The sequence below is a fragment of the Contarinia nasturtii genome, unplaced genomic scaffold, assembly GCF_009176525.2.
Source record: "Contarinia nasturtii isolate CC-2019 unplaced genomic scaffold, AAFC_CNas_1.1 Cnas_scaffold_78, whole genome shotgun sequence".
Classification (NCBI taxonomy): Eukaryota; Metazoa; Arthropoda; class Insecta; order Diptera; family Cecidomyiidae; genus Contarinia; species Contarinia nasturtii.
Genome location: NW_022197436.1, coordinates 1,954,949 through 1,971,168, shown reverse-complemented (window position 1 = coordinate 1,971,168; position 16,220 = coordinate 1,954,949). Strand labels below are relative to the sequence as shown.

Below are 16,220 nucleotides of genomic sequence, written 5' to 3'. Positions count from 1 at the left end.
AGTTGAAATTTTTTCGAAAATTCATACGAGAAACCAAAAAAGTAATTGAAATGGACGAGTGCCCCATTATGAATATCATAGAGATGTAAACCTAATTTAGATATTCACCGAATAAAAAAAATCAGAAAATCCACTTTGTTGAAAGTTTGCAACAACTTAACGACTCATTTTCACTATGGTTTTTATTCTTGAAATTGAAACCATTGCCTCCATGAAGGTCAGATCAAATAATTTACGGAACATTTATTTATATAATATTCTTGTTAGCAGACAATTTTGTATCCATGTGAAGACATGATACAAGGCTATTTTTTCCATCATTTTTCCGTCGACTGTGGTTTTTGAACATTTTGCGTGTTAGTCGTTTGTCCATTTTATTTCCCCTATGCTTTTGATTCGCACATTCAACCTATAAAATAAGTGAAAATGCTACGCGGATGATTGTACGTCATTTATATTTATATCCTTTTTTATGGTTCGCTAGCAATCGGGGTTGTAACAATAATCGCCGGATGTATATGCCGACGAATATACACAAAATAGAGTTAGGAAGTGTTTCAATATGTAGTTTTATGTACAAAATTCTATCTAACTTCGAATGAATTTTGGCTTTGTTCCTTTCGGCAATAAGAATACATAGTTTTTACGACGGCTATCAATGAGATTGGATATCACGGATAATTCAGTTTCAATCGTTGCACTCATAATAAAGAAATGTTTCGCCATGAACGATTACAACGATACGATGAAAGAGTATTCAATGACATTAATCTTAAACGTGATTATTGTAGCTATTGTGACGTTACCAATGTTCCTAATGCTAAATCGATGTAACATCTTTGTTCTCGTCAACAAATTAAAGCTATTGGTACTTTTTAAATTGTGTCAAAAAAATGTCATACAATAAATATAGAATGAATTGCAGAAAAGTGAAATTAAATAGAAAAGAAACGACGATAAAACGATATGTTATAGCTACACGCAATGTGTTTATAAAAAGATAAAAACCTCACCAGCATTGGAAATAAGATTATTTGCCATTATGTGAAATATGTGAGGCGTGACAACACAAAAGTAATATGCGTTTTGGGTATTTCTTTAGTTTTAGTAAAACAACCATAATTGAAACATTTTATTTAATATTCTCTTTTGAATTGACACGTTTGAGCAACTTCATTTGAAATGGAATATGGTGATTTATAAAATGTTGGGAAAACCACAAAGTCCAAAGAAGAATTTTATGAATAGAAAGAGTACAATAGTATCCGAAAAGATTTCAGAACGAATGCGGCCAGTTCAGGTTCGATGTGCGGTTCTATAGGTGCGCCACTTGTTAACGCACAATGATTTGTTGAAAAAAAAAAACAAGCATTACAAGCAAATTTCGTTTCCAGACATCATGAAATATTGATTTTCTGAAACTGAAATTATAATATACTCTAAGTTGACGCTGAATCAGGCTTCTAAAGCCTTGATTCGTATTTATCAAGTACTTTGACTAACTTGTTGTTGACAGGTTCCATGAGAAATGAGAAAACTATTGTCGTCCTTAGTTTAGGTCCAGTCATTGGAAAATGATTTTTCAGATATTTGAAAAGTTGGGCACATTTCTCGCAATTCTTATGAAAATTGGACTCAATGTTATAATGGTTACTTGGCTAGACTTTGATTTAGTTGAGAGTGCAGTATGTTTATCATAAATTTTAGCTCATTATAATCTCTGAACTTCAGAATTCAACATTTTTCGTCGTATATTTTTCTGTGTCTCTCAATAAACCCGGTCAATTTTTCTATCATACTAATTAAATTTGTTATCTTTTTTTCTTCCATTGAACTTTCAAAATCACTGAAGCTACACAAAAATTCCGGTAACAATTATTCACACACACACACATACGATAACAGATAACTAGAAATTCAAACTAATTTGTTTTCAACAAAAGTTATGTTTTGTGTCGTATACCTAATGATTAAGTCGAAAAGCTCCTGCTGATCGAACACTTTGCAGTATGTTTCAATTACTTTTTGACATGCATATTTTAGGCCAATCCATTGCAGAGACGCATCATACGGTTGTGTTTGTTGATCGGCATTTGTCCAAATCGGACAGTATATGTGACGTTGTAAGTCAAGCATTTCAATCTATATTTTTTGCTCTTTATCTCTTTACTTTATTTCACTTTTAAACCACTTTTTTTAAGATTATTTCTGATTGCAACATTCAATTTGTTTGGGTCGTTTTCTGTTTCATGCACAAATATTTGGTTGAGATGACAACTATTCACAAAATACTATGAATTTAAATTGGAAGCCCACGCACACATTTATTTAAATTGGATAATTCTATCCCAAATCTCGTAACAAGAATTCAAAGTTTAATAGTGTACAATTAAAGCGTAAAATTGACGAAACGAAAAGAAACTAAAACATGTTGCACATGCTATTTGAAGAGCTCTGATTTTTGGTCATTATGATTATAAATGGATTTTTTTTTTTTTAATTACAGTTTGAATATATCAACTTTGAATCCTTCGATTTTCTTCACATTTCACCGTATATTTTCAACTGTTGCAGTTCAATTCTATAACCTAAGCCTAGAACGTGTTTCTGGACGTATTTCAAGTTCATTAAATTAACAGTTAACACATAACACCGATCTCATGCACACTAATGAATTAGATATGCGAATTTTTGTTTAAATGGTGTCTGAGAATTACAGTTCATGTAATTGTGCAGTTTAATATTGCATATGTCGAAAATGCCACCGTCACTCGAAACTGGTGATGAGCTCAGCATTTTTATATATATATATATTTTATTCTACGTTTGACCAGATTTTTCGCCGTATAGATTTGTTAAAACGGTACCTTACAATATTTTATTAATATCGGTGCTTGATTTTTACATGAAAGACATGTGACCATGCAAAATACAAGTCCAATTAAATGACTATGTTCACCGTACTCATTTGGTTAACGTTTTTGAACGCTGTTTGATTTATTTTTGTATGATGCCATTTATGTGTTCACACGTTTTACTACATATGCAAAACGGTCTAGAACACACATTGGAAAATTGATTGTAAGAAATGAGCAACATTATAATTTTCCACTTGTTGAAAATGTATAGATTATACGATATTATGAAATATCATGCATAAGAGTAACTCTATCCGGTTAAACATTCAGTTTAGTTTGATGAAAAAAGGCATATGTTATGTGTGTAACAAATGGATAATTTGAAAGTAATAAATGTTAGAGGAAATCACTGAACAGTTACTTTTCATTTAATATTCGATTTTTATTACAACACTAAAATTGATCTATGTATTCTGTAATATGAATATTTTCCCTAAACAAGGTCTAACAATCAGAGTTGGAATCATTTCCAATATTTAAAGATTTATTCTCTTTCAAATAGAATACAAACATGCGCGAAAATAAACTGTTTATTTTTATATATATAAAAAAATGCTGTCCCCACAATCAGATCTAATCAATACCATTGAGAAGATAAAGTTTTTTTATACGTAAAAAAAACAATGCTTTTGTTATTGTTCTTGCAATTCCAAACTGATTGTCGCATCAGCTTCCGATATCATAGAAGCTACACGTCCACTTATTGTTCTATGGTCCTTGCTAGTTATATTTCATTTTTATTGACTTGCTTTGTTGTGATAATCGATATATATACATTCTAGGTTTATCAATAGATATGTACCGATTAATTATATATGTATACACATTTTGCATTCATAATGTCAAATTTACTGATTCACTGATTCAACGTTACACTTAGTAAGTATATATTATCGACTCTGTTATCTATTATATACACATTGTTAATCACATCAGCCAGCTCCCAGTTCTAGTGTATGTTTTTAACAAGCTGAATTTGTGACTTTATTATTATTTTTTTTATTTATATATTTTTTTTGTTCCGTTCAGGTTGACGTTTATCTCTTCTTTTTTTTAAATATTATTGTTTTGTCTTCTTTCGCTCAGAGGAAGTGTGAAAAGAGCACCTCTGTTTTTCCACTGAATTCGAATCTTTAACGTACTTCAACTGCTTTGCTTCATACTTAGTATGCTACTGAATTGTATATGTGCAAACGCTTGTTATAATATCACGACATACAACACATATGTGAATAGTCCAAATCACAACTGGTCGAGTCTTAAACCACTAAATTTGACTTCATGACATTAGGTTCTCAGGGCCACTGTTGAAAAGAATCAATGAATTCTATGAATCATTTCACAAAATTTCTTTCATATTTGTCTCATTCACGCTCATTGCATGAAAGCAAAATGCGACACAAAACGCTGCGGGTTCAAATTAAAGTTAGATAATGTATACTGAGCTATGCATTACAGGCGCGCGCGAGTTTGTAATTGAAACGCCGTAAACGAGTTGTATAGTATGTATGTATATGTGTATATTGCCTTCCACAATTTTCGTTGGCTGACACGTGCATTTGAGTCGTAAACAAAAAAAAAATGTATCAATTTTGCTGAAAAATGTGACTTGATTTATTCTTTTTGAATTTGTTAGAAAAGTTGACTTTCACTCATTGACTCAAACAAAATATATTTCTTTAACATTGATTCCATCTGGCCAATATCCGTATATCGGTGCTGGCAAAAAAACAAATTAATTAATTCACCGTTTGTAAAATTAGCCAGACTATATGACAGAGCCATGTGCGTTCAAATGCGTATTTCGATACATGTAATGTTGTTTTTATCTTTTATTGTGTTTGAAAGACGAATGTTACTTAAAAGAAAAACGATGTATCAAACCGTTTCAACATTCTGCTGGCAAAAAGCTATAAAAATCTTTTCTCTGATGTTCTAAATTTAAGAAAAAAAATTAATGTGTGTAAAATTTTATTAAAATTGGTGGAGTATATGTATTTATTGATTGAAAATAAATAAATAGCGTTCTTCTTGATTGATGTGTAATCAATTCAATCGTGAAATGTTTCATTTAAAATGCATCACATTTTCAAAACAAACACGAAATGGATCGTGAAATATCATTGGTTTATTTTCCGAATTCGATCTCATTCAACGCTAAGTTGTCAACGCAGAACAACAAAATGCATTCAATAAATCGAAGAGACAATCGTCAACGTAAGCACTGAAGCGGATTTAACAAAACAACAAGGTGATGCGACTATCAGGAGTGAACAATTTTGCAACTGTCCCATTATATAAATTTCAGTTGAAAAGTGTTTCGTTTTCTATTGGATCATATAGATATAGACAATTTGGCGAATATTTTTGGACTGTCAATCTGATAACGAACCGACTGTACCGTTATCAGTGCGGTAAAAGAATGAGTAGCAGTTGATAGAATTGCGATGCAATGAAGACATTTTTAATTAGTATATATCGATCCAAATGATAACACTTGCTAAATGGATTCATCGATTCAAAGTGTGCCGAGAGCGTTTGTTGGATTGCCTCTATCGTGATGACGCGTAACAAACGTGAACTACTAACACCCCGAGAAGGCGTACGACTGTTTCCAAGATAAAAATTATCTATCAAAATTGGTCATTGAATGTTTATCATGAATTGTGGAAGGCTGGTGCAAAAGAAATAATCGAGTTTCGCACCATAGTCGTAGAAAACAATATTTCATTAAGTTATTTGGTGTATTTTTGTAAGGTCAATAGATAATAGACTTTTTTTCATTCTCAACTAGTTTTCTTTTTGATAACTCAACACTTTGTTGTCGTCTTGGTAGCAAGTTTGCCAAAAATTGCCTGATTCGTTACAGAAGTGATAATAATAAGCACAACTTTTTTACTCCGCTATCATAAAGCTAGTGGTGCTAAGTGTGTACTTGTATCGTACCCTTCCTTGTAGGTGAGTAAAATTTTTAATTTGAAAAAAATATTTGATACTAATAATAGTCGTTTTTTCCATGTATTCACACCGAATGTTAAGCTACGGCAACCGTAAAAGTTACTCAAGTAATTATAAATAACTCAAACTACACACAAATGCTGCCATTAATTTAAACGTAAGCAATGTTTAGTAGGGTGCATCGTTTTTATAAAAATTTCTTGGGCACCCCTAAAACATAAATGAGAGGGTTCCAATGCTTTTTCCTCCAAAAAAATGTTTTCAGAGATCCCTTTCGGTACATTTTTCATAAAAGACAAATTTTCATTCATTTTACCAACTTTGCTGTACAATAAATTTGAATCATTTTTGATGCACTTTTCATACAAATATTTGCAAAATTATGATTGAAAATGAATCGAATTTTTTTTTACTTAGATTTTTTTTTTTTTTTTTTGAAAAAAGTACCGAAACTAAATGTCAAATGACGGATTGCTAAAAACAAACATTTTGAAAAAAGGCATTACATATTTTCTTGCCCATACTTGAATTCATCAATCTTCAAACCAAAAACGATGCACCCTAATGTCTAGTAATGGATTGTTAATAGCGAAGCGAACTGACAGAAACTAATATGAAATAATTAGCGAAATCGTGCAAATTTCCAATCAACATGTTAAAGAGATAGAGATTTACAGTTGATGTAAAGACTTTTATGGATTGCATTTGCGTAATTCACTTGGTTTCCTCTACTATATACCTCTCTTTTCCCTATTATGTCATTTAAATAAAGTCAAGACTAACTGGATTTCTTTTTTTTTCTCTATTTGTTATCAACCAATGTACTCACTGCTATAATATGTCATTGCAGACTTCAAGTAATTATAAATAAAGTTCTGAGTTTTCCATAACACACGTCTGCGAAATTGTTACACAAAGCTCCAATAATAATATATTTCAAACATAATCGAAGGTTAATATAAGTATGCATATGCATGATTGTTCTAGCATTACTAAACACAACAAGAGCAGCACATTTCTTGATAATTTTGAACTATAAACGAACATTCTATAGATTTATGAATTATTGAGGTCATTATGATGTCACCATACAAATCTTTCCATTTTTTGATGAAATGAAAAATTTGTTCCGGATGAAACCAAATTACCGCCATATTGCGGGTCACCTTCTTATAGATAGATTAATATATATAGACACTTTTTTCAGGTACCGTATATAGGCATAATCTATTGACTGCGAATTGTAGCAGAAAAAAGTAAAGCTTTATAGATATACTCTGACATACACAGGGCAATTCAAAATCTGTTTTTTTACATATTTCGACCTCGTTTAAAGAAAAATACATATTTTGTTTTTCTTAAATATTTCAGCGGTAAAATGAGTTACGAGCAAAGAAATTGTCTCTTTGCAGTTGTTATACGTATCGTGGGTGGAATTTATGCCACATTGGGTCTTTGATTAGCATCCCCCGTAGCTCGCTGCGAGCACATAGGTCATTGGTAGGTCTGGTACCGACATTTGTATACCGAGTTTTCAAAAAATCTTATTCTAAAAAATTGTGTGAAATTTTCGGATCGAACATTATTTTTTCAGAGTTCGGCGTTAGTTAGAAAAAAAAAGACTTTTTAATGATCAAAATATAAATTTCAATTAAAAAACACCTCTTATATAAATAAATATCATAATTTAATACAAAGTAAAAAAAATAATATTGAAAACAATAATTAAGGGTCGCAGTCATAAAGTCCCGGACGGACGAATACTGGAAGATTTCCTGAAAACACTTTTTTCCTGAACGATTTTTTTAATGTACCAAAAATCAAACTTTCCGAATGAAAAATTTCTCTTTTTTTGCTCACAACCTCAAATAAATGTTACTTTTTTCAAGAAGAAAAAAGAAAGCTGCAGAATGTTATATAATAAGGTCGCCACTATTCACATTTAAATAAGACAGACAACTCTCTGCACTCCTTCGAGAAATTGTTCATTCGAATATTTATTTCATTTTTGACATTCAGTAAAAAGTGTTTCTGGATATAATTTTTTTCATATTTTCTGCCGTTAATATTTAGGCCGTCCGGAACCCTATGTATTCCATACAAAATTACATACCTCCATAAATGTGGTTTAAATCCTGGGCATAATTGTTTACACACCATACATTTCGTGCCGTCTACAATTTCTTTTATATCGATATTCTGTTTAAAAAAAGTAAACAATTGTATTACGGAAAAATTTAAATTGTTCAACATATAATAAAAAAAATTGCTTTGATTCCATATAAATTGTAGAAAAATAAGATGAGAAAACAATTGGAGAAAAGAAATTATGCGTAAATTTGTTTTACTATTTGAGCGCTTTATACGCAATCGATAACATATTGAAGTGGAAATTTTCAAAAGGCATTTACCATGTTCGGTTGTATTTTTTTATTCGCCATTTTGGTTTTTATGGCCAAAAAAATTTTTACGTTCTTTAATCAAAGATATATAAATTTTATTCGCTCTCTGTGTGTGTTGTTTGGAAATGCCATTTCATTTTTTTATGTAGGTAGCGAATAATGCAAAGTTTTTGTGCGTCTTCCAGAATAGTACGCTTGCAAATATTATTGGCATATCTGAGTGAAAGTGGGGCACCCAACGCACAAACTTCACACAAAAGAAAAGGAGTGTGAAAACCTGCCGCAATGAAAGTTTGCATAAACACATTGCGAGAATACCAAATTACTTTAATTTAGTTTGCACTAATTAAGAACTTAGAAGACAAATGAATATAAAACGAAGTTGAAATTAGTTATCATTAAAATTTAATGACGAGAAAATTTTAAAATAAAATTAAGTTTACTTAATATTAATAAAGGTGTTATTACGATAATTTAAACAATAAAGCAACATTTGGAACCTGGCCTTTAGAATTATACAATTCAACAGCAATCTTAGTAAAAATAAATGTTAAGATTTGTAAATATGTGAAAATATTCAAAAATTCAATCAATTGGTATCAACAAGGAAAAAAGAAAAGAAAAAAGACAAACCTTCGTATTTCACAATTAGTAATTGAATTGCCTATTTATTCTTTTATATGCATTTTTTCAAGAGAAATTCAACTTAAAGCAAATGGTTTAACAATAACAATAGATAAACTAAAGCAAAACAATGTTTATTTTTCAATAAATGTACATCATTTTCAGTTAAGTTAATCATGTATTAATGAACATTATTTCCAAGATGTGAGATAAATATTTTGAGTAGACTTTATTCAACGTATTCAATAAATCCTCTAAACCATTGGGTTATCAAAAGCAGATATCTCTACAAATGTACCTTATTAAAGGTCCAATCATTCGCCGGTTTCACTTTACGTCTGGGCTTGTGGTCATAGTTTGGTGATATTAACCGTACTTCACATTCAACGCTTGGAAAATTAACGGAACGATTTTTATTTTGACTTGACTTAAGCATAGATGGCAACTTATTATTCGCTGTTAATGGAATGATTATTTTATTGATTGATTGATCATAATTTTGCTTTGGACTTTCGCCATTGATATTGATTGTGGTGCGATTATTGGTTTTTGGTTTTGCTGCGAAATCGTCAGTGTCATTGTAGTCGCTGCGATATGGGACAAATGATCGATTTTCACCATTTGAAAATTGTCTACTTGATATACTTCGCCATGGTTCAATTGGTGTATCAATATCATCATATGTGTTGTTGGGATTTGTAATTTTTCGATTATTTTGCTTTTTCTGATCCAATTTTGTGAGTGAAGTATATGAACGACTTCCTCGATTTTCATCAAATGGCACATTGAAATTATTGAAAGAATGTCTTCCGGAACGAATTCCAAACGGATTATTTCTTTCTGGCGATTCAATTTCAGTGTAAGTTTTCGTACTTCTAGAGCTGGTCGGTTCATTACCATCATTATCATCAATACGATTGTAATAATTATTTTTAATTCCTTTATTATTTTTGCGATATGTGTTCGAATTGGAATATATGTCTGTGTCGTTGGATGCACTGTATGGAGCCGTAACAGCGATAGGAACCAATTTTCCACTCAGTGGCGTCCGGAATGTAATACTACTATCTGGCGAAGAAACTTGTTCCACAGACGACCGAACAGGTGATTGATCTCTGTTAATTCGAAATGTCTCACGTCGTCCAATTGCATTGTTCTTCGTTTCTTCTTTGACATTGTTGGTATCGACACGAAAAGTTTCATTTCGCATGACCCGTCGATTCGCTCCCACGTATTTGTCATTGTCATCGATTGTCTGCCAAGAGTTTTTTGTATTTTTGTTTGCACGCTCTTCGTTATCTGGTGATTCTTCTCGTTTTCCATTCACATTTATAAACCATAGTTGCTGGTGTTCACGTCCTTTGGCCGGTTTGACCGTATCCAAGAATGTATCACGAAAAGAACGTCGTAAATTATTAATTGTTATTGTTTTAAAGCGATCCGAGTGGTTTTTGTTATTGGTCGAATTATTGTTAATATAAGTTTTATGGACATTTTCATTTTCTGGTTTGTCTTTTCTTCCGAAAGTCGATCCAAATAAATATTCTCGTGGTTTTAACGTTTCGGATCGAAAACTAGACGCATTTCTATTAAAACTTGAACCACCTTTGTTAATCGTTGGTGGACTGGTAAATGATGCCATTTCATCCATGCCGTGAATACTTTCATTTGATGATTTCGATGAGTGGGATGATTTCAAGGAACGTTTTGCATAAAACGTTTCGAATACATCTTTGTTCACAGTATTGGCTAAAAAAAAACCGACAAAAGAAAGAACAACATAGATTAACTCACACTTAAATAATCAATCTTTAGTTTCACCTTATATAGACTTGAAACGACAAAAAATGTGCTATTAAAAACGCGTTTTACGTACCATATGGTTCATTACTTTCACAATTCGGAAATTTTCCTTTCTTGTGCGGATAGGTGCCATTTTGTAAGTTAGCCTCATCCTTAGCATCATCAAGTGTGAATGTATCGCTCCGCGATAAGCTTCCGCTTAACAAATCATTTGAGTTAGTTTTTGTTAACTTGTTTGTTGAATGCGTTGACGATTTAAATAGTTTGTTGTTGTCGTTGTTTCTTGTTGATTTTTCTTTCGCATCATTGTAGTGGATGCCATGATTTGAACCTGTGTAGAATTGGGACTTTTTCGGTTTGACACTTTTTTCATTAAAACTTTTCGTTGATTTCCGATAATTGTGTTGATGGCCATCATTCTCAGCAGAAGTTGGTAACTTTTTGCTTCGTGAACTCGATGGCAGAACGGTTCGACGAAAACGACCAAGCAATGACATTTGTTCAATATTTTAATTTGAAAATCAAAACTATTTGGTTAATTTTATTTCACACTAATAGTTTCGTTTCGTTCTTTTCGTTTGACACTTTTTTCAAATATCGATTTTGTATATTTTTGTTGATCGAAATGTTACTATTATTATTTTTTGAATTCGATTCAGCGTGACAGAAACTAATCTTGTACTACGCACCGATGTAATGAAATAAAATATTATTACTTTGTATACGGCACACAAAAATTCTTGTAACTTTTCTATTTGCGCGAATGCACTCAATCGAATGAAAATATTTTTTGTTTTTCAAAAAATACTCATGTTGTTGCAAGTAAGTTCCATCACGTTCGATTTGAATCAAACATTATAACAGACTGGAATGAAACACACACGATGTTCATTAATTTTAAAATCAACCTCGATCTCTATCCGCTTGACACTGACAAACGATCTTCTCGCAATAAAAACACGAATCGGTTTGCCATTGCGAAATTTTTTTTTGTTTCGTACAAGCCACTTCTGTAAACTGAAGAAACAACTATTTTTAATCTCTTATTCATTTTATTCACGTCGATTTTGTGTGGACTGCGTTTTGAACGACAATATATTTACAGATGAAATAAAGCGAAGAAGAAGAACCAAAACATGTAAAAAAACGCAGTTATACCAAATTCGTTTGCAGAAAAAAAGCGTTGCTTAACGTTAATGTACGTGTATTTAAATGCTATTACACTCAAAGCCTAATAAGTACATCGACTTACTATCAGGACGTTTAAAGCGAGTCTTCAGATAAAATTCAATATATCTTGTTTGTGCCAACTCATGTCGTTTGTCCGACAGCTGCCAAAAATATTTGCATTTTTTCTTCTCTTCGCTCTTCAATTGAAAGTAAAAAAAAAAAACAAATTTGTGCCGGAGAAATACCAATTCGTTTTACTGAGTATTGTTATTAGATTTCATGTGTACTGCCGGCTGTGCTTTTTCGTTTCTACCATATAAGGAAAATGCGGAGGTAGTTTTGAATATATATAGTTAAAATCCGATCTTTTTTATTAATTGGCAAAGTTATTGCGTAGGCCTCCTCACTGCTGCTGCTGCTGCTTCAAATGAATTTAAGTATATGAACAAATATGCTGTTTTCATAAAATCGAAATTGACTTCATTTCTGTCGAAGTTTGTTATGGATATATTTTGTACGTGTATTTTTTTTATTTACATATCTATGTTTAGTACAAATATTTTTTTGAAAATTGGATTGCTCGTGTTGCCGCATGCACTTATTCTTCTTGGAATGCCAACAGCTTTTCAGTCTGAGTATCTGATCCCAAATAGTCTTTCTACCAAACTTTATACATATACTTTCGTGTTTCTGTGCTGTGTTTCTTTGGTTAGTCACGATACTTATTATTCAAGTTCACCGAAAATTCATTAAAAAAAAGGTTTCAGTAACTTTTTTTCCATTTCTGGTGGACGGGTTTTTGTAAATAATTATATAACGGTATAGATATAAATATATTACCGTATATTCATATCGTGAAATACCAGTGATTGGTCGGAGTAGTGCCATCTATTGAATTGAATATATATTATTATGATGAGCATTGGCGCGAATTTAAAATATCCACTGCGATGAAGTGTTTGAAGTTAAATTTGTTAAAAGTCTTTGATATATAATCATTATTCATCACTTTAATCACTTTATTTTCACCATAACAAACTATTTGCAATAAAAATGCCATTGTGGATATGATGTTTTCAAACAATAGCAAGGAACAAACTTTGCCATGTTGAAATACGCTTGAGTTCTTTCCAAATGTAATTTCAAATGGAAGGCAAAGATAATAATCATATGCAAAGATAATATGCCAAATTCCATTTGTTTTATTTACAAAAGTGATTTGAGTTATTCGATTTTAGTTTTCACAACAGATTTCTTTTTAAACGTTCATCGCATTGCATTTATCTCTTCGAATTAGGAACACACTTGAACCTGTATGACATTTAGAAGTTGTTGTGTGTATCAAAATGAAGCCTGTCAGTATTTGTGTACATGACTCCAAAATGCAAAAAAAAAAATTGCATCATGACAGTCGTTTTAGATCAGAAAATTGATTTCTTTCTTTTGATTTTAGTAAACATATAGGTTTGTTTGCGAATAATGGATGCTTGTTTTTGTTTTGGTTTTAAAATAACAGAACAATCACAACGTAAGCAATCAGAATCTCTTCATCAACTGTACGATCGAATTATATATGCTCAATTTATGTATCATGATGATGATTTTGCGAAGAAGCGCGTTGAGTGTGACAATTTATTTGCATGTCTCAGCATGAAACGACATTAAATTTGATGTGTTGTTAATCAAATCAATAATTCTTTTGTCAAAAATATTAAAATTAGGTATTCAGGAAGTGTTTTCATCATTTGGTCATTGTATTTATTCTTTGGAATTTCGTTTTGAGTCTGATTTGGTTTAGATAGTCAAGCATTGAAAAAAAGAAGAACATTGCGATTTTCTTATTTGCACTTATCTGAAGAGAATAAGTCGATTTTCTACTGGACAGATGGATATATTTTGAAAATGTTGCCCAAGTTGGCCCGATTCAAATTTTTTCCGATGGAAATTAACGGATTCGAGAGCCAAAAGATATTCAAAAAAGTAATATACAATGGACACAGTCGATATCTGCTGCTCCGAAGTCGAAAAGACTGGCGGCTGGTATTCGATCGGGTAGTGTTTCATTGCAAATGATATTGTAAATAATTGTGATAAAATCAGTCTGTGATCAGACGTTGAATAAATAAATAGTAATAATGTTGTGAAAAGAATCCCACTCGCAAATTAAAATCTCCGGAAATTGGAATTCTCCAGAAATTATAACCGGCTTCTCCAATGCAGATTCTAAAATTTGAACCAATTGGCTCTAATTTCTGAAAGGATTTCTTTCTGTTTAAATTTGAACAACGAAACGAAAACAAAAAAACATGAAATTATCGAGCGTTCATGCTTTGTCATTTCAATGGAAAGTAAGAATGTAATCCAAACTAAGCCCCTGAAACCAAACATTCGTATCAAATGTCGTAACTCTTTATGCATTCACACAGTTTATCTCGTTCGTTTTTTTTTTCGATACGCGTAACGCTAATTATGATTTAAATTTATTGATTTGTTATTTCTCGCTCGACATGTGCAAAAAGCACCAAAAGAAAACATTTTGGGTGCGGTTTCTAAAAATGAAAAATCAACCGTACATTATAGAAAATCATCGGTCCGACATTGAATACAAGAGAAAAAATACAAATTTCATTCTTAAAATGTTTAAAAACAAAAGAAAAACTACAAAATTCATTCAGAAATTCGAACTTTTCGGAAGTGAACAATCAAACAGGTTCTAATTTGCAAGTGTCTACTGTATGGCGACATTGAATAGCTTATCAAATCAATTTTTTGTCATTAATTGAATTTTGGATATGAACATTGTGACGTCGAATAACACTGAAAACAATAATACAACCGGTCCAAAATTCGACCGTGAACTTGTGCCTTCTGATAATGATGATATTTCGTTACCAATTGTTTCTTGGGATAGCAATATAAACATGCTCTGAGCTATTTATGATCGATGATCTCATTGGAATATGCACAGAATACAAGCAAAAATACTTCCTCTTCAATAAAGAAAGTGATGATATGAGCAATTTTACAAATTCCAGATTCAATGTACAAATATTCTTTTTATAGATTAAAAATACACTTACCGTGTCAGAAATATGCATTTTTGACAGCAACTTTATGTTGCATGTTATTCCCTCATTATTGATTGATTCCATCTCTAACATTTCTATACGAATGTGCTCGTGGAAAAGTGGTGGTTTTAAGTTGAAAACAGAGTAAATGAGTCACCAAAACAACTATTCCATAACCACTGCGTTTATTAAGTGGTCAATTTTAATTTTATTTATTCGCGTTACTTTCGTTATAATAACAAAGAAGCTATTTATACGGGGTTTAAACTTGAATAAAAAAAAAACACATGTATTATTTTGTACTTATATAGGTCAAGAAATTGTTAACGTCTTGGTCCGTAATTTGAATACGCAACGTTTTACTTTCAAAACTATTTCATGTAATCGCACCGAATAATATTAGAATCTATAATATGTTCACATTGAAATCTTATAAGATTTTATTTAACTCATCATTAAATTCAGAAATTGGTGGTTATTTGCTTTCGTTGTTTGAAACACATGAAGATTCAAGTTTGAATTTCGTGCACATGTGTTCATCAAAATTTTGATTGAGATTCACATAACATATGCCATATTTGGTCTTATGTGTTTTGTATTATACAGCATTAGTAGGTTAATTAGCTTGTGTTTCATTAGCTTCTCTTTTTTTTCTATTAATGCACAACTTCTTCATCAATGCACAGTGCACTTCACCATTTCAAAGATAGAACTTTTCTGAACCAATTTTCATTGTTGTATGTTCAAGAGAAACTCCGAATTACGTTTTATTCCGAAACTTATACTTATTACTTTGATATGTACATAAATCACGACATCAGCGAATTGTCAAATATAATTTTTTTTTTGTATATAAGTAAGTCTCTTCACTGTATTCTTAATGATTTGATGTTAAAAAGATAATTAATGATATCGAATGTCGAAGAGAATGGTGAATATTATGATTGTTATGGCCGGTTTTTTTTCTTTCGTTGACCGCTGTCGTTGATCACATACATACGTATTACACACATTAAAACCATGCAATCAAACCACGATCATAGAAAGGAATGACGGAATCATTTCAGTTGACTACAAAAACACAGAAAGCAATCAAAATCAAAAGTATGTAAATAAAACCACTGACACAAATAATATCAATACAATAAATTTGACAGTGTGTGTTAGTCCGATTGTGGCACACACGATATTTGATGAACACACAACTTTATAAATGAATGTCAAACGTTTTGGCTTGAAAAACTTCCTATCACATTCTTACAGCAAAATTCCAAATT

The 16,220-nt window shown here is 31.4% G+C and overlaps 1 protein-coding gene across 3 annotated transcripts in view; it reads right to left on the bottom strand.

Annotated features, from left to right (window-relative positions):
- Window positions 1-15,736, bottom strand: part of LOC116338861 (four and a half LIM domains protein 2) — a 35,608-nt gene extending 19,872 nt beyond the window's left edge. The window contains exons 1-3 of one of the 3 annotated variants that reach the window (XM_031764381.1): window positions 10,779-11,292; window positions 9,201-10,651; window positions 7,990-8,075 (exon numbers count right to left, since the gene is read on the bottom strand). In XM_031764381.1, the coding sequence (XP_031620241.1) occupies window positions 7,990-8,075; window positions 9,201-10,651; window positions 10,779-11,202 (1,961 nt within the window). In that variant the 5' untranslated portion in view covers window positions 11,203-11,292. Of the gene's footprint in view, window positions 1-1,963; window positions 2,421-7,989; window positions 8,076-9,200; window positions 10,652-10,778; window positions 11,293-14,955 lie in introns of those variants that run through there. The other 2 variants (XM_031764406.1, XM_031764398.1) reach the window with 2 other exon arrangements.
- Window positions 15,737-16,220: the final 484 nt, after the last annotated feature.